The 19,324-nt window shown below is 55.0% G+C and overlaps 1 protein-coding gene across 1 annotated transcript in view; it reads right to left on the bottom strand.

Moving 5' to 3' along the window:
• ASB2 (ankyrin repeat and SOCS box containing 2) overlaps positions 1-10,511 on the bottom strand; it is a 38,717-nt gene extending 28,206 nt beyond the window's left edge. The window contains exons 1-2 of the mRNA XM_037031329.1: positions 10,153-10,511; positions 1,073-1,351 (exon numbers count right to left, since the gene is read on the bottom strand). Coding sequence (XP_036887224.1) covers positions 1,073-1,278 — 206 coding nt within the window. The 5' untranslated portion in view covers positions 1,279-1,351; positions 10,153-10,511. The remainder of the gene's footprint in view (positions 1-1,072; positions 1,352-10,152) is intronic.
• Positions 10,512-19,324: the final 8,813 nt, after the last annotated feature.

The raw sequence follows: 19,324 nt of genomic DNA, 5'->3' as shown, positions 1-19,324 counted from the left end.
GAGATTTGAGGTCCATGCCCCAAGATAGCACTGAGGCAATTGTCACAGCCGTGCCCATCCCCCTGTCCCCACTTCCCAGTACACACTCGACTGGGACTTGCTGATGGGCAAAAGCACTTTTAAATGTTTGCATTTCTTTTTTAAAAGCATTTACAGTCCAATGCTTAATTACATTTCTGGTTCCCATCTCCTACAAAGAAGGTGGCCCCTCGATCTGCACTGTCCCATAGCCACGGGCCACACGAGGCCAGTGAGCCCTTGAGAAGTGGGCATCTGGGTTATATGTGCTATGCGTGCAGATACATACTACGCTCCCAAGACTCACTATGAAAAAACAAAAGAACGTAAGCATCTCTTTCATCATTTTTATATCGATGACGTGGAAATGGTAATATTCTACCCACAAATGAATCTCACCCGTTTCTCTTTACTTGTCAATGAGGCTATTAGGACATGCAGCATGGCGTATCTGTGGGGCTGCAATTGTGGCCCATGTCCTAATTCTACTGGTGTGACTGCTGCTGCTCGGGGTGGCCCTGCTGCTGGGAGCACGGGGTCACGCTGAGACAGGGGAGCCAGAGCAAGGAGGCAGGAGGGCCGTGCCGAGTGGATGCCATTCTCTTCTCAGACGTGTTTCCCAGGGAGGCTGCACAGATGGGGTTGGAAGCTCTGCCCAGACTCAGATGTCTGTTCTGCTGCATTCAAACCTACAGCCAGCCGTGCAAAGCCAGGCCTTGGACTTTGGAACCAGACAGTTCCAATCTCTGCAACGCCATTTATTCAGTGTGTGACCTTGGACTAACTGCTCAACCCTGAGCTTCAGTTTCTTCATCTGTAAAATGGGGATCCAGCCCAGAGCCTCCAGAAAGTCCTGAAGAGCAGCAAATGAGGCAGAGTGCATGTAGCACCTGGCCCAGTACTCGGCACTGTCGGAGCACAGTAAGTTTAGATGATAAATATAAGTCATCAAGGCTGTACAATGCATCCTGGAGACCAGGGCAGTTTGGTTTGGGGTTAACAGTGTTTGGGATCTGCCCCTTGTCAAGGCCCCAGATGGCCTCTCCTTGCTTACCTGGTCCTTGGGTACAAATGGGCAGGTTGGCGGTTGGTACGTGTGGACGCAGCAGCCTCGGCAGTGGCTGGGCCCCGTGTCTTGTCAGCCAGACTCTGCTCAATGGCCATCTGGACCAGCTCATCCTCACTCAGGCTGCTATACAGGCTGTACTCCTCGTTCCCGATGGCGCGCTGTCCGCCCGGAGCGCTCACCTCCGTGGCCATCCTCCCGCGCCTCTGGCCCTGGCCTCCGGGGGAGACCCTCAGCGGAGAGGAGAAGGCAGCCAATCAGAAAGCCCTGTGAGGAGACCCAAACCCTCCTGGTCACCGACAGTACTGCAAGATAGCTACATTTACCTGCTGAGAAGGCTGCGCTATCTTCTGGCAACTACACACTTTTACCCATCCTGTTACAGGATCCCCTAAGCACTCATTTGTCTGCCCATGCCCCCACTCATCTACTCGCCAGTCCACCCACCTATCAACCACCCATCCCACCATTCACTCATCTGACCATTTATTCATCCCTTCATGCATCCATCTGTCCACTTATCCATCCATTTATCCAACCATCTGATCACCCATCTGCACGGTCATTCGTGCCCCTATCCATCTGCTCACCTATCTGTCTAATCACCCAACATCCACCCATCCCTCGGTTATCCACCCTCTGATCGTTCCATCTGTCCACCCACCCATCTGTTTTCCGTCCGTCCTCCCACCCATCCCACTCTACGTCTGGCCAACCATCTGCTCATCCGCCATTCTTTCTCCCATCCCAGACAGCCTCTGCATACATGTGCGCACACTTATTAACGGAGAGGGTACTTACTGAGCACCCACTCTCTGCCGGGCACCCTTCCAGACACTGGTGATAGAGCAATGACTCCTGACAGACAAACCTTCCTGCCCTCATGGCGCTTACACAACAGTGCTCACACTCCTTCCCTCCGACTAGCCAGCAGCACCCCCTCCCGGCACTTCACCGTTCCTCTGCCCCGTGCTGGGGCTGAGCGTGCCGGAGACAAGTCGGACACAGGCCCGTTACTTCAAACCCCAGGGTCTAGTTAAAATCACTTGTTAAAATAATTTGCCATGTTAATTCCAGGGAAGAAAGAAAGGAGGGAGGGAAGGAAAGGGAAGAGAAAGAAAGAAAAAAAAACAACATGAAAACTGCCTCAAGGAGACATGGACTCTGGTTGAGCCAAGTGCTTTTAGGAAGTAAAGTACAATCGGCTAAGCCTGATTTTCTTTTTGACTGGCTGACGTGCAGCGTGACTCTGGGTCAGTGGTTCTCAGCCCTGGCTGAACATTAGAATCACGTGAGGTCTTTTGAAAATACCGTTGCTATAATGCGGTTTGCTTGACAAATATTCACCCCTCTGCCTGGAGGCAGTTTCCTTCCCTCCCCATTGAAGTTTGGCTTAACCATGGACTTGCTCTGGCCAGGGAATGTGGTAGACATGATAAAGCAGCCTCTTGATTGACTTGTGCTTGTGCGGTGGGGCTTGCTGTTCTGCCATCACTAAGAGAAGAGCGCCCCCTGGAGGCACTGCCCAGACCTGGGCCCCAGAGAGAACCCACCTCCGGCAGCCTGAGCCCCACCTGCACAGAGGAGCCCCGCCCAGCAGGGCCTCCTTAGGTCAGCCTGCCTGCAGAGGACCTGCAGCCCCAGAGTATGAGAATAAATGCTCATTTGGGGTGTATTGTGTAGAGCATCTTCACAAAGAGGATATCTCCAAGGTCGATACCCAGATGTGAGGGTGATTCACTTACTAACAGTTTGGGGGAAATTCTAATTAAGACCCCAGTGCAGCACCGTTGCGCACCCACCAGAATGGCCCAGGTGAAAAGATGGGAAGCAGCAGGTGTTGGGAAAGCTGTGGAGCAACCAGGGTGCCCGCTCCGTTGGCAGGGGTGTCAAAAGGGGAGACCAGCCGGAAAATCAATGGCGTTTGCTAACGCTGCACGTACCCATGTGCAGTGACTCCCCAGTTCCACTCCTAGCTCTATGCCCAAGGGAATGATGGACATATGCCCACCGAGAGGCAAGTTCAAGAGTACTGGTAGTAGCACTGTGTTGTTCGTAATAAAACCTATTGGATGCTCCCCAGATGTCTGTGAACATTTGGGTAGATTTCTACATTGTGTGTGCTCATGTGAAGGGTAGTACACATCAGTGAAGTAGACACACTGCCACTACACATGAGAGGATGAGTGTCACCGGCCACAGTGAGCAAAAGAAGTCAAAGAACAATGAACACAGACACATGATCCAATCTACATGAAGTTCAAGAGCAGGCAAACCTGGACTGTGGTGCTGGAAGCCAGACTGGTAGCTGCATTTGGCAGCACTACAGTGCTGGGTGACCTCGGCGAGTCCCTGTCATTGCCTGGGCCTCAGTTTTCTCATTGCAAAAGGAGAATTTGGACTCACAGGTTTCTGAGATCTAGCTCTTCTTCCGGGTCCGGCTTCTGCGTCTCACTGAGATCCCTGGTTTAACTGTGCCATCCAAACCCCAAATACTGTCCCTGGGGGGTCCCCAGTGGCAACCTTAACAGGTTCGCTGTATGTGCAGAGCTGAGCATTATCCATGAGGTAAGAGGGAACCAGGTAGGAGTGGAAGGATCTTAGATATGGATGTCAGGAACTCTCAGGTCTAGTTTCAATTCTGCAACCTCCTAGCTATGTGACCTTGGTCAAGTCGCTTCCCCTTTCTGGACCTCATTTCTTTATCAGTAAAAATAGGAATGAGACAACCCACTTCCCCGTGGGGTAGGAACAATTCATGAGCTGTGATATGTGTGGGCAGCTTATAGGGGCAAAACAAGCAGTTGATGGGGACCCCTCCATCCCCTCACCCCATGGCCGCTGTCGGCCCTGCTGTGGGCTGATCAGAGGCTTATGGACAGCACTCCGCTGCTGTGCCCTCCCCTGACCTAAGGGAAGTGAAGGCAGCCAGCTGATGGTCGCCTGGAGCAGCCCATCTCCAGCAGCCAATTCAGACTTGCCAGGCCTTCCCCCATGTCCAGGATGGCGTTCAGAGCCTTTTCCATTTATCAATAATTTCATGGCATTGCCCTGACAACAGCCCTGGAAGGGAAGAGCATTTTTTATGCTCTTCATAAAAATCTTTTATGCTCTTATTCGCCCCAGACGGGCTGCACACACACAGGGTCTGAGCAGCTGGGTGTCCTTGTCCAGCCAGGCCGCCTGGCCTACACCTGTGCCCTGGGCATCACGTCACAGTCCAGCCCATACAGGTGGACAAGGTGAGGGCTGACCTTGAAGAGAACTTGAGGGAGAGGGCCTACCCCACAGTGAGCTCAGTCATTTCTTGCTTTCCCCACGAGATCCTCAGTTTTTGAGGGTCCCTGGGTAAGTTGCCCATCTCTAGAATCCTCATGCGCAAAGTGGAGACACTAGTAGTAAGTGCTATTATTTTAGGGTTGGCGGTAGAGTCAAGAGGTCCCAGTGTGCACAGGCTTAGTGCTGGGCCTCACATGATACCAGGCTGCTTCAGAAGGGGACTCCCATTGCTGAGCCTACACAGTTGATGGCTGGGGTCTCTGCCAGGGACTGGGGCCTCTCCCCAGGGGCAGATGGGGCAGTTCAGCCTTAGCACAAGTGGACAGTTACGAAGTCACCTGTGGGGTCAGCTTGACCTGGTTCAAATCACAGCATTAGCGTTTGTTAGCTGCGTGACCTCTTAGAATCTCAACTTCTCCACCTGTAAAATGGGCATACTAACAATTCCTATGCCATGGAGAGGTAAGGGTGGGGCAGGAAATAGAGATCCTGGGGGATGCCTTCCCCCTCTTTTGATCTCAGTTTCCCCTCATCTTCATGCTGCCCAGCTTGATTTCTGAAGCCTCTGCTTGGGGGCTGGGCCAGGTTCCAGACCTGAGTCCTGGAGAGAGGCCAGCACTCTCAAGGGCCCTCTGGCAGGCTGATGGGGACAAAAAATAGCCTTTCCCAGGGAAAGGAGGGAGCAGCAGGCTTTGCCTGCAGAGGGGGCGGTGCTCAAGCGCGGCCGGCTCAAGGCCAGCTCGAGGTGCAAGAGCAAGATGGGGCCGCTCATGGGGCCCCAGGGGCTCCTCTTTTGCCTCCTTCATAGCATCCCAAATGTTGGTTCCAGGGGAGTCCCCGCCTCTCCCAGGTGGCATCTGTAAAATGAGGACAGCAGTGGCTGTGACTGGCTTCCCTGAGTCAACATGAAAGCACTCAGAACAGCGTTCTTTGAAGTTGGACCTCAGTTTCTTTATCTGTGAAATGGGCATAGATACATGGGCCCTCACTAAGCTGTGGTGAGGGTTAAATAACAGCGTTTGAAAAAGCAATTCTTCCTCCCCGCCCAGTTTCTTCCCTTCCACTTTCAAATCCGGACTCGCCCGCAGCCACGGTAGTGGGGTCTGGCCCCAGCGGGTGGGGTCGGGTCTCTGAGGCTCTTTGGGGGACTTCAATGGGAGAAGTGGCTCTCTGGGTGTCTCATCAAAAAATTGAGGGTAGGGAACATGGCTGGGAGGTGGGGGACAAGAAAGGACTGGCAGCCATCCTCCAGGACACCAAGTGCCCCCTCAGCCAGGGACTTGGGTCAGGAGTGTGAGCCTGGACAAGCCCCTTCCTGTCCTCAGACCATTTGTAGGTGGAGGCTGCTGATCCCCCTTCCCATCCTTTTCCTTTCTCCCCTCCCCTCCCCTCCCCTTCCCTCTCCTCCCCTTCCCTTCCCTGCCTGGTCACCTGGCCAATCATCTTTCCAGATGCAGTTCATGCATCTCCTCCACCAGGAAGCCCCCCTGATTTGATGGCTGAGGCATCCTGAGCTGTGTCCAAGGGCACCACTTGCATTCTGTTGCTGCTGGTCTGTCTCCCTACAGAGTCCGGAAACTTCCGAAGAGCAGTTTATATACAGTTATCTATCTATCTATCTATCTATCTATCTGTCTATCTGTCTGTCTGTCTATCTATCTATCTATCTAAGGCAGTCCTAACAACTGGCGGCTTAGCCTGGCCTGGGCTACATGAAGAAGCAGGGAATTGACCTGGGCTGTTCCTCCACCTCACGGTCCTCAACCCTATTCCCTGGAATACCCGAGAAGTTTATGTTGAAGTTTATCCTTTGGACCTGCCATTCCCCAGGATTGATGGGGTCTTAGGACGCTGCTCGCTGGAGGGCTGGTGGCGGTAAACCAATGATGTGCTCTTGCCCCTTCCTGGTCTTACTGCTTTAAAACCAAAGCTGTAGACACAGCTGGTGCCCACGGGCCCCTGCACTATTTCTGGCCACTTTCATGTACTGCACTGTTTGACCTTCTCAATCCCTGGCGGGTAGGAGAGTAAGATTCTTCCCATTGGCCAGATGGGAAGACTGAGGCCCAGACTGTAAGTGGCAGAGTGGGTGGAGACCAGGCCTACTTGCTCCTCTTGGCATCAGACCCTCTGACAGCAAATGTATGAGCAGTGGCCAGGGGTCAGTTACTTGGAAGTCTCTGCTCTGGCTAATGGGTGAGCCGACCTTGGGGGAAGGGAGAGTGGAATCCAGTCTGACTCACTTGACCACCACCCCTCCACCCCACAGAACCAGAAGGGGCCAGGGCAGGCTTCTGCCAGGGGCAGTCCTGGCTGGGCCTCTGCTGCTCAGGTCCAGGGCCTCACAGCTGCTGGGCATTTAAGCCTTTTATAAGGCCTCTAAAGATGCTATAAAGCTCCTCCCAGCATCACTAATCCCAGACTTTGATGCGGTTACAAGCTCTTGGCTTCCCTCAGGCGCCAGGACCTTAGGCTCCTGAGCTTGGGCCAGGGTTGCTAGACGTTCCAGGCAAGGGAGGTGGGGGTTCTGCTCAGGGCTGCGGGCCTCAGCTGACCTCACGATGCAGGTTCATCTCCCTGTTGGCTGGAGGGGAAGCTGAGCCCCAAAGAAGGGTCATGACTGGCACAAGGTCACCAGGAAGGAGGCGATGGCCAGGGGTTTGAACCTGTCCAAAGTTGACTCTGCTCCTTCTCACACTCTGTGCCTATTGTAGGTGGGGGAGAGGTAAAGGTGGGAGGAGGGGGGAAGGTCGGGGGGGAAGGGCATCGACTCAAGACTCCATCCAAAATGGAGCTGCTGTGAGTACCAGCTGAGAAAAACGTCCATGAATGTCAAGTTTCCATTTTATTTCTCTGGGCCCCAAGCTGTCGAATCTCCCGGCCCGTGGGTCACCTTAACCTTAGCCCCACGTGGAGGACACTTCTCTCCCCTCCCTGCCCAAGGGTCTGAGGCCAGCACAGCTACCCCTCCCACCCCTCTCCTGACCCATCTCCCTGTCCTTCTCCTTCCGCAGCCAGACCCACCCGTGGCATCCGGCCACATGCAGGTCTCGACACAGGATTCCAGGCCCCTGACCCAGCTTGTGCCCAGGGCTCGGGGAATGCCAGGCCCTACCACCTGTGCCAGCAGCCTGGGATGGGGGTGAGGAGGGACCGAGCTTGCTGGTCCAGGGTGAGCTTCCAGCAGCACTGCCCCTTCCCCCCGCACTCAGAGCCCCAGTGCAGTACGCCCAGCCCTGTTCTGGCACGAGGAGAGCAGGGACCCTCACCTCGGCCCCTGGGCAGCAGAAGGTTCTGGAAGCTCTAGCTCCAGATTGCAGCGTGGGAAGGCCTGGGTGGGGTAGACAGGGGTGCCCCAGGTCCCTCCTCACCTGGGCCCAGCTGTGGGCCTGGCTGTAAATCTTTAAATTGAGATCAACCAAAAATCATCTAAGATCTTTCTCCTTTCTGTCTCCACCTTATCTGCCTTGAGTTAAATCTTTTCTTCTCCTCTCTCTGCCTTCCTCATCTCCTCTCTCTTTCTACCCCTCCTTTCTGTGTCCTTTTCTTTATAAAGTTCAGGGAGGTTCAGAATCACTTACTTTTCTATCACCACTAACTTCCCCAACATTTCTCTCAACCACAGAGCTCTGAACAGCTTCATTCATTTTCCTGGGCATTAACTGGTCCAAGAGATGGCGCTAAGGATGAGAAGTAAAGATACCAACCAGTCCTGTGACAGCTGCCTCCTCCAGGCAGCCTAACCCTCGGCAGCTCGGACACGGGAGGGTGTTGATCAGGTCCAGAGATATTTTTGGGTCTCCTTTGGGAAGGTGCTCCTGAATCTAGCCTGGCCTTGATCTGCAGACATGTTGGGACGCCCGTGCCAGGGACGGGTCTTTTTACTGCTGTGTTGGTTCCCTGAGAGGCTGCCAGGGGCCGTGGCTTTGAATGTGGGCACTGGAGGCTAATAGACCATGAGGCCAAGGTTTCATTCCCAGCCTCAACACCTTCTAGCTGTCTGGCTTTAGGAAATACCCTCAACCTCTCGGACCCTCAGTTTCCACGCCTGGAAAATGGGAGTGACACCCCCCCTCTAACCCACAACGCCGGCGGGAAGAGTCACTGAGAGACACCACCGCAAGCTCGGGCCCCCGTGCCGGGCTGGTAGCAAGGGCTCGGTGAACGCTCACGGAAGCTGATTGTAAGGACACCAGGGGTGGGTTGTATGGGGCCCCTACCCTGGGGTGGAGAAAGAGGACCCCCTCCCCCACAGGGCACTCATGGCCTGGCCTATTTGTGCAAGAATGGGTGATGCAACCAGCACTGTGCCCGGTGGAGGCCCCTGCCAGCCCCCGAGGCGGGTGTGCCATAAACAGGCCTGCCGCCAGCTGTTGGGACCCATCTAACTGTTGTGACAGTGGCTGGAGCATCTGCCCCTGGCTGCCTCCCTGCACTTTGCTCCAGGCCTCTGAGGGCAGACGTCAGGGCTGGGGCTGGTATGCTGGCCCCGCTGGCTCAGCCGGGACCCCTGTGAGCTCCCTCCAGGGCCTGCCTCACGCATGAGCTTTCCCTTCATCGAGGTGGCTCTTCTGTCCCGTGCAGCAGCAGGGGCGGGCTCAGCCCCGCCCAGACTCAGGTCTCCATCATTTACCTGTCTGCCCTAACAGCCACGCCTCACTGCTTCCTCATTCCAGTCCATTACCTTCCTCATCACTCATCCATTACCTTGGCTTCCTGAAGTCAGATCCCACCTATCCTTCCTCTGCTCAAGAACAATCAGATTATGCCCTGGTTGGTGTAGCTCAGTTGGTTGGAATATCACCCTATAAACCAAAAGGTCACGGGCTTGGTTCCCAATCAGGGCACGCACCTGGGTTGTGGGGTTTGAACCCCAGTTGGGACTGCATGCAATAGGCGACAGACCAATGTTTCTCTCTCTCATCGATGCTTCTCTCCCTCCCTTCCCCTCTCTCTAGAATCAATAACCATGTCCTCGGGTGGGGATTAAAAAAAAACCCAATCAGAATATGTTCCATCTGCTTGACTGACCTGGGGGGCTCTGCCTCTGCCTCCAGCTCCCCCTCCCAGATTCACCCCCACTTCTGACCTTTGAGGGCTTTTGCCGGAGCCACGCTGTACTATCGACAGACACCCAGGCCCGCCTGACTGTCTGCCTTGGCTGAACATGCCCTCGTATTCACACACACACACACACACACACACACACACACACACGTACGCACACACACTATACCCTTGCATCTCTGCATGCCCATGTCGCATTTCTCCTTGCTTACACTGAGCTGTGGTTTTTGTTTCCAAATTCTATTTCCTCTCCCAAACCCCAAGCCATTGCAGGCATAGCCCATGGCAACTTGGCGGCTCTTGTCCCCAGGATACTGGGCGCACACAGGCGCTCCATAAATGTCACATGAAATGGATGCACCCATGCGTGACAGTATCTATTCACCCCAAACAAAAGCGTTTCTGAAAGTCATTTGTCTGATACATATTGCCCAGGGCCTACGAGCCAACAGTGGCATCATTGAAAACCCCCTCTGCATTTCCATTTTTAGTCATGCATTTCCATTTTTAGTGGTTTCTGAGCAAGAGTCGTCCCCAAGAACGGATAGGCACATGCCTACGGCTGTCCCCCAGATCCGAGAGGACAGTCACTGGCATGGTTCCTAACTCCAAAGAACAGGAGAGGGAGACGCAAGAAAGTCGCTTGACGAGAAGCTGCTCTGAATACGCCAGCCCACAGCCCTGCTCCAGGTCTGCGCAAGGAAGTTGAAAGCATGCGTTACCTGCTAGGCTCGGAAACAAGGGCACCGTTCGGGGGTAAGACAGGGTTTTCCTGAGAGTGTCTTAATTCAGCACATGCTCCTTGAGCGCTCCTTCCGCCCGGGCCCTGAGCGTCTGGCTGCTCTGCCTGGCAGCTCGGAAACGCTCTCCCTTGAAGCAGGGAGTTTATTTCGGGCCCACCGCATGACCAATGATAGCAAGCCAAAGTATAAGATGTTATGAATCTCAGATTTCCTGTTTGGAGACTGCACAGAGGAAGCTGTGGTCCTGCCTTCAGCCCCTCCAGGGTGCACCAGCCCCGCACTGCGCTTCAGAGAGCACCTCGGAGCGTTGGCCCTCACATGACGTCACCATTTGGGATCCTTAACATGGAGGCCATATATGGGTATGTTTCTGGAAGTACCCAGGGGGGAGCGAGAGGGGAGAGAGCAGCAGAGGGTGAGAGACAGAGCGACAGGGAAAGAGACTGGAGGGACAGAACTGGAGGTAAAGAGACATGAGCAAGGGTGGGAGAGATGATGAGAGGAAAGAAAAAGGGAAAAGACAAAGAGAGATGATGGAGAGAAAGAAGGGAAAGGAAGAGGCAGAGGATTAGGAATAAATAGAGAGAAGAAAGAAGAAAAGAAAATTAGGAAAACCAGGGAAGACAAAGAAAGAGAGAAGTTTTGACCAGTTAAGAGATAAAAAGGAAGGGACCCTGACTGGCGTAGCTCAATGGATTGAGCGCAGGCTGCGAACCAAGGGGTGGCCAGTTCGATTCCCAGTCAGGGCACGTGCCTGGGTTGCAAGCCCAGTGGGGGCCACGTGAGAGGCAACCACACATTGATGTTTCTCTAACTCTCTTTCTCTTTCCCTTTCCCTCTATCTAAAAATAAATGAATGAATGAATGAATGAATGAATGAATGAAAAGGGGGAGAAAAATAAAGTAAAAGAGAGGAAGGAATAAGATAAAGACAGCATGGATGGGAGAGGAGAGAGGGATGGAAGAAAAATCAAAGGAACGAGGGGAGACGGGTGGGTGGGAGAGAGAAAGAAGGGGGACTGAGAGACAGTGCTGGGGAAAGGAGAGGAGGCAGGAAGGAAGATGGACTAAATGAGAGAGAGGGAAAGGGAGGGAAACAGGGAGGAAAGGATTCAGGGTCAATGGCCTTTACAGAAATCTCTGGGAGTGTGGCAGGTGGCAGAGCCTGACATTTAGAGGTACCAGGGACCCAGCTGCTGGATGCTGTGAGGTGGGGCTGGAGCCACAGAGGATGGGGGAACAAACAAACAAGCAAACAAGCAAACAAGCATGGGGGCAAGCCCTGGGCAGAGGCATGCAGCCGGGGGGAGCTCTTCCCCCAGGGATGGGGGAGAATATCCCCTGTTTCTGCAAGAGAGCAAATGGCACGTGATGTCAGTGCCAAGTGGCAAAGGCAACACACACAGGCACATGCTGAGCGTTCCAGGGGCTTACCTGCCCACGCGTGCACCTCAGGTCACAGAGTCCGTGGCTCTCGACGGGAAGGAATTCAGTTTCAAAGGCCCATTCCCCTCGGAGGATTTATGATTTCCCGTCCATTCAAATGACTTCTTACCAACTCAAACTCAGTAGAATTCAGGATGCCTTTAAACTCACATGGAATATTCCACTGGAAAATAAATCTCAGTGAATACAGGGTTCCCTGGGGTCATGCCAAGGTTCTGGAAGTCGGACCTGGTACTGAGGACAGGAGGACAGCATCTGTCCCTGGCTGTCCCCCAGCTACTCTGGCACCTGCTGAACTATGCATCTCTCCAGCTGGGACAGTCCCCTCAAGGTTAGCTCAAGCTCAGCCCCTCCCAGACCACACGCCATGGTGGGGGTATGAAAGAAGGGTGGAGAGGGGCGGTCGAATGCTCTGTGCTGTTTGGGGTCTTCTCTGGCAGTAAGAAGTTCTAGTGGACTCCATGGAGTGTGTCCCTGAGGTCCTGCTGCTTCAGCGGCTCCCTGCTGGGGGTGAGCACAGGCCCCCTGCGCTCTCTACCACAGGCCCCTCCCTCTCAGGTGGCCCTCTGCCTTGCCTCTCCCTCCCAAGCCAGACAAACCTCTGAAAGTCGACAGAACGGGAGAAACTCACCTCCAAATCTTGTTGGCATATTCCTGGACTCAGCTCTAGCAAATCAAGAGCCCAAATTGTGGGTGAAGAGTCGCAGGGAATGCAGACAGCAGAGGAGGGACTGGCCAGGCACACTGACTAGTGACAATGTCATTCCTGCTGCGCTCACGCGGCCTCCCCAGCAAGTGCCGTCATCATTTCACAGGTGAGTGAAGTGAGGCTCAGAGAGAGGGTGGGGAGCGTGCCCATAGCCCCACGAGGCACAGGGATGGTTTAGACCTGAACCAGGTCTGCCTGCCGCAAAGCCGATGCTTTATCCACAGCTCTGCCCCCCATGTCACAGGGGATCCTGATGTGGGGGCAGAACAAGGGGTCTCACTGGCCTATGAATACAAATTGGTGACTCTGTGCTTTCCCCCCGGCCCTTAGCTCAGCCCACTTGAGAGGCTTGGTGCTGAGGGTACAGGCCTGCAGAGCCTGACAAACGCAGGCTAGCCCATCAGTTGGTGTCCCAGGTGACTCTCCTCCACCAGGAACAGGTGGGGCTAATTCGGAGGTTCCCAACTCTGACTGCGAGTCACCACCCCTGCTTCTGCCTCAGAGATTCTGATTTCACTGGTTGGAGTCAAGGCCTGAGCAACAGTGACCTCCAGCACCTGGTATTCGAGTGTAACACACCCCCAGCCACAGGAAAGCACGCACGAGGGCGCGGTTCTATCGGTTTTCACAAACTGAACAGATCTGGCATCCGCATCTCCTGGAGAGGGAGTATTACCAGCTCCCCAGTGCCCCCCTGTCACTCCTGCCCCCATCTCCACTCCTTTACCCACCAGCACCTGTGGAGGGGGACCACTCCCCTGACCTCTGGTCGCACAGGTCGTTCCAAAGTTCATGTGACCAGAATCGTCCCGTGCCTTCTTCCACCGGACAGCGCACTGCGCTCGTCCGCACTTCTCCAGGTAGCTGCGGACTGGCCATTCTCACTGCTGCGTCGTGTTTCGGGCTATGGGTATGTCACAGGCCACTTATTCCACTGCTGGTGCACATTTGGGTAGCTCCCAGTTTGGGACAGTTAGGCACGTTCAAGTACGCGTTTTCTTGTGAATGCATGTACCTATTTCTGTCGGACAGACACCTGAGAGGCGCCTTGCTGGGTCACAGGACAGGCAGCAAGGTGCACTCAGCTTCAGTTTAACTGCCAGGCGGTTTTCCTAAGTTGCTGTAAACTTAGGTCCCCACCAGCTGTGAGTAAGAGTTCCAGGCGCTCACATCCTCCCCAGCCCTCAGTATTTTCCATCTTTCTTCATGGAATCCACTCTGGTGGGCATTTGTGGCATCTCATTGCAGTTTTACTTCGCATGTCCCCAGTGACGAATTACATCGGGCATCTGAGAAGCCCTGGTCTCAGTGATCTCTGGAGCCCTTCCAGGGTCCCCAACTTGGTGCAGGCCCCAGAGGTGGTCCTGTGGTACAGGCTGCCAGGGAGGGCATTCATGGGGACAGAGAAAGGTAAATGAGGGACGGCTGCAGAAGCAGAAACCAAACTACTGGTCGGCCTGCATGGGACCACACGTGGGCCCTGAAGGGCTCTGCTCCCCAAATCCTAACTAGACCCCCCCTCACTCTCTAGCCCGCTTTTCCTATTATGTGTTCGTTTGTCATGAGCTTATTGCCTGTCCGTCCCATCTACAATAGTCGTTCTGGTCACCGCTGTCTGTCAGTACCTATGACAGTGCCTGGCACATAGCAGGGGCTCTGTAAATAACTGTTGCATGGGTGTGCTCACACTCGGGCCACACAGCTCCTGGGTGTGATTTGGGGAGAGCTGTGGCACTGTCTGCCAGCCTTCACTTGGCTGTTGGCCATACACTCACGCACACGCACACACCAGGCTTTCCTTCTTGCTTACTTTCATCTGAATTCCCATGAACTCAGGTGTGTGTGTGTGTGTGTGTGTGTGTGTGTGTGTGTGTGTGTGTGTACTGGGGAAGCTGTTCACTGAGCCCCACAACCAATAAATCCCAGAAAGGGAGCCACACCCTGCACATTTTCTTTATGAGGTGACACCTCTTCCAGGAAGGGGGTTGGGGGGTGGAGCATGGGTTGGGGGTGGAGTTGGCACTGGGGTCTGTGCCAAGAGCTGGGACTGCTCCAACCAAGCAACAGAATATCACTGGCTAAAATAAGCACCCCTCCAGTCCTGGGCCCTGGCCCTCAGCCCTGGCTGCCTGTCCTATCAGTTTATTTTGGTTTTAAGAGATGAAGGGGAACAGACAAGACAGGGGCAGTGTGCTGGAGGGGAAGAACGGCCTGCAGATGGTGGGGGGTAGGGAGGACACACAAAGGCCCCAAGTCCTGGCAGGGAGTGGGGGAGGCAGAGGGAAGTCCCCATTTCTCTCCTTTCTTTAAAATGAGCCCTGTGCCCTCTGGGGTGTGGCGGACAGACCCCATCTGCAGGGGAAGCCCTGGCCCCAGAGCTGTCTGTCTGTGAGCCCTGACTTTCTCCGAGCATCCAGCCCTGGAGGTGCCCTAGGCCTCAATGGGGACATGCGAGGCCATGCCAGCCAACCCTGTGCAGACGACATCTTCCTTGCTGGGAGGTGCCACCCACATACAGGCACAATTGGCCCCGCCTTGTCCAGTTCCCAGCACGGGCACCAGTGTCGGATAATCCCGGTTCGTCCCACGCTTGCTGCAGCCCATGTGACAGCCGGGGACCTTCCTGAATCTCAGTTTCATCTTTGGAGGTGCGGGGGAGGGGGGACAGTGACAACCCCCTCTTTCATGGCTGTTACAGGGGTTCAATGAGATCCTGGGGCTCACACAGCCCACCCGGGGCCTAGCACTCAGGAGACACACACCCGTGGGACGTCCTCCACCCGGCCTGTGGGCATCTAAGTGGAGGAGGCAGTGCCCGTGGGTCAGGAGGGTCTGGATCTGACCTGGAGACCCCGACCCCTGTGGGCCAGCTGGTTCACTTGGCTTCTCTGTGGCTTGATCTCACCATGCCTAAGTCACCCACTGGAACTTGAGAACAAAATTAGACCCTGCGTGGCCACATGCCCGAGTTAGCTGCTGGGAGCAGGCTTTGCATGAATGTAGACATGTTCAGAGTGGAGCTGGAGGGAAAGACGGGGCTGCAGCAGGCCCACCCTCCTTCCCGGGGATCAGCTCCTGGCCATGGGGACACCACATGTCCTGCTGGGTGCCGAGGCTCCTGGCTGGCCCTTGGTCCTCCAGGCAATGCTGGGGGGCCACATCGAAGTCCGTTGCCTCCGTAACTGCGGTGGAGGAGAGAAGGCAGAGGCCCTGGAATGCAGCCCCTGGCCCGGCCACTCTGGAGACATAGCTCACAGAGAGCAAAGTTGCTGCTCTAGATAGGCAGCTGTCACCCATTTGGCACCTGTACGGTGGCACCCAGCTGAGGGAGGCTGATGCTCTCAGGCCTCAGCTTTCACCTTGGCCTTGCTCCTTGGGGAATCCAGAGCAGGCCGTGTTGTGACATTGCAGAGGTGTCAGCCAGATCTGGCAGTCTGGGCAAGGCCCTACACTAGCTGTGGTAGGGAGGACCAGGGTGCTGGGTGTGCAGCCGCACTGGGCACGCAGCAGGCAGATTGGGGTCCTGGCATCAGGAGGTGGGTGGGATGGGCAGATGCCCGATTTGCCAGCCCTCCGGGGACCCAGGCCATGCATGGCCATCAGGTGAGGGAAGCCCTTCTGGGACTTGCCAGAACTCTGTGATGGTGACACCCCCGTCCACAAAACCTCTGACCCCACCGAACTAGAAGGGCAGAGAGCAAAGACCGTCAGAGCGGGCAGGGGCTCGGGGTCCATCTGCTCCAGCGTGCTTCTTCTGAGGAAAGAGAAACTGGGCCTGGAGACAGAGAAGAACTTGGCCTGGCTTCACAGAAGCCATGGATTCTAGAAACTCACTACGATTTTTCCGTATCCCCCGCCCAAGCCTACAGGGTGGTCCCAGTGGCTGACAACCCCTCATGCCATACACTCTAGGGCCTGAGGTGTTGGAGCAATTGGCAGGAACCCCACCACGCCGGGGGTGGGAGGGCCCGGAAGACAGGCTGCACTTCCTCCTGGGCACGTTTAAGATGCCTGCTACCCCTGGAGACTCCCAGAAATGCTTGGCAGTGTGCGTGTGTGGGGTGGTTACAGTAGACCACAAGCCCTAGTGCTCAGCTTGAGACTTCAAGCAGGAGCAATTGGGGTGTCAATGTTCTTGTGTCTCCTTGTTCCCCTTCCCAGACAGAGGTCAAGCTAGGGTCACTCCCAGCAGAGGCTCGCTGGTCAGGTGACTGACCGCTCCAGATGTCCCTGTGGAGCCCGGTGGCCAAGAGCCCAGACTGGGATCACCTGCTGGCTCTGCCATTTGAAAGCTGTGTGACTTTGGAAAACTTACTCAACCTCTCTGAGCCTTGGCTTCCTAATCTATAAAATGAGAGGAAGTGACAGTACCCATGTCTCATAGGAAGGTTGCAATGATTAATACATATTATATAAACATATATCTTAGAATAAAAACTTACAGAATGGTAGGGGTTGTTATTACCTTAAATATCCTGATAGAAATGGAGGGGACAGTGGTCAGTCAGAAACAATGGTTCTTAACTGAGGGCAGTTCCCCCCCCAGAGACAGTGGACAATTCTCGGAGACATTTTTTGGTAGCTATAACTGAGGATGGGGTTGTGCTACTGGCATCTAGCGGGTCTAGGCCAGGGATGCTTCTAAATATCCTGTCATGCACAGGGCCCCCCTCCCCCTGCCCTACAACGTGGAGTTAATGGCCCAGATGTCCACGGTGCCACCAGGGAGAAAGCCCAGCTGGAGGTGGGGCGGGTAGTGGGAGGAGGCCCTTTAAGCAAAATGAAGTCTGCACTGGGTGGGGCAGGGGGTGTGGGGATTGGTGCTCTCTTTCCATCACTGAGGGCACCTGTGGGTTTCAGGGCCAGCTACTGTCGGGGGTCCAGGTGTTTGGATTTCAAATGCTTGTGACTGATACAGGGATGGCTCGTTGAACAGGGCTCGTCACCAGTCCCAAAGGTCACAAGCAAAGGGAAATGCAGCCGTGGTTTGAACAAAGCAGAGTGGACAGGCTCAGTGGTCACCATGAAGGTTGGAGTTTCTCCATTAAGCAGAAAAAAGGGGGGCCCCTGGCAGGTCTCTGCCCCGAGAGGGCCAGGCCCCCTGCTGGAGCTGGTGCGTGCACATGCACACACACACGCACACCCACAGGCACCCAGGCACACAGGCACCGAGGATGCTTAGATCCCTCGAATAGCTTACATTCTTAAGTCAGGAAATGAGATGAATGTGATCTACCAGTTGGCGAGACAGTTGGCAAATGGAGAACTCTTATAAAAATAAGAACTGTTGAAGTCTCTTGTTTTCTTTTTTGGTGCACACATGGGGCGAGAGGCGCCTGACACATTAAAAGAGCAGAGGCCTAGCCACCAGGGTGCCAGCCTTGGTCCTTCCGGAAAGTTCTGTGGAAACCATTTTTCTGCCTGGAGCCCCAAGAAAAGGAGGAAGGGGCCACATCGTGAGGCTGCTAAGAACGCAGGCCCCTCCAAACTCGGAGTGCCTCTCACACCCACCCGACTGAGCGGCTGCACGACGCTGTCCCCACGCATCTTTGTCCTCTGAAACGAAAAACTCTAATTGTGAATCCATTGGAATGCAAGTCAAACCCACCTAAATATTTGCAACACCAGAAATAAAAATGGGGTAACAATGACTTGGGAAGAGTCTCTGAATCCTGGTATTTGCCCCATCCCCATCCTAGGTCATTTCAAAATAGCGCGGGCTGTCGGGCAGAATTCCATTACGTATGTGTTTGCTGCTGGTCTTTGTGCACGTGGACACTGTCTCACACACATGCACACACGTGGCTTTGTGCATGCCTAGTGAGGAGGACCTTCTGGGACGCTGCTGGGGGCACCTGGCATGAAATGATCAGGGGTGAGGAACGTGAGGGCACCTGCTGTCCCACACCCCCTGAGGGGCAGATGTGGCCACCCCTGGGTCACAGCCCAGGAGACCGAGGCTCAAAGACCGTAAGAACCATTTCCAAGTTCACTGTTAAAACAGGGCTTGGATTTTAAGTTTTCTCTCTCTCTCTCTCTCTGTCCTTTCCTTTCCTTCCTCCCTTCCCAATGTTTCTGGTGCCATTGACGCTGACCAGCGTTAGCTCCAAACTGCACTGTCATCGCCGCTGGCCTGGCCAGGCAGAGCGTGTGACCTGGACACACACCGGGCCTGCCAATAGCCAGGCCTGTGCCCGCCAGCCCCTGGCTCCTGGGAGGAGAGTTGACTTGCCATGTTGATGCAGGGCCTCTTTTGTGGTCCTTCTCGGCTGGCTGGCTGGCCCCGGCCCCCCCGAGCCTATAAATAGCCACAGTGTGGGGCCCCGGGATCAGGTGTCCACCAGTCCGCACGTCGCACAGATGGAGTGCTGGGGCCTGAAGATAATCTCCAGACTGCCATGCCCAGCGGTGGCCCGGTTTCTGACCCGGGCAGTCTGGTGCCTGTCGGGCGAGCACATCTGTGTCTCCCTGAGCGTCCTGCATTTTTCATTCTGAAGCTAGTAATCCCAATCTGCAGGCCCCTGAATGGTGCACCACTGTGTCCCTCGAGTCACAGGGCACTCTCAGCCTCCTCTGGCTCAAGGCCTCCGTGGGTTGTAGGTGCAGCAACATGCCATGCAGAAATGGAGCTTGGGGCTGCTTCTTGTTCATGTGGGGACAGCAGGCAGCTTGCCAGGGGTCAGGAACATAGCCATCACCTAGAGATGGGGTGACAGCAACTGAGGTTTTGCCCCAGGTGCCTGGCATCAACCTCTGCCGGGGTCGGGGGCAGAGGCATTCTGGGTCACAGCAGAGTCCTGAGGGGCTGAAAACCAGGACAAGGGCAGCTGGAGAGAAAGGGCTTACAGGGACCTGCAGCCCCTCTGCAAACTGTGAACTGGGTTTGGGGATCAGGCTGAATTCCCTTTCTGTCACCTCCCAGCCATGTGACTCTGGGCCCCAGTTCCCTGTCCATGAAACAGGGACAGCCCTTGCTCCAAGGTGGCCTGCTCCTGG

Source organism: Sturnira hondurensis, unplaced genomic scaffold (genome assembly GCF_014824575.4).
Source record: "Sturnira hondurensis isolate 20B ecotype Veracruz unplaced genomic scaffold, ASM1482457v3 Scaffold0021143, whole genome shotgun sequence".
NCBI lineage: Eukaryota > Metazoa > Chordata > Mammalia > Chiroptera > Phyllostomidae > Sturnira > Sturnira hondurensis.
The sequence above is the reverse complement of the archived record's forward strand: the minus strand, read 5'-3'. Positions and strand labels throughout refer to the sequence as shown.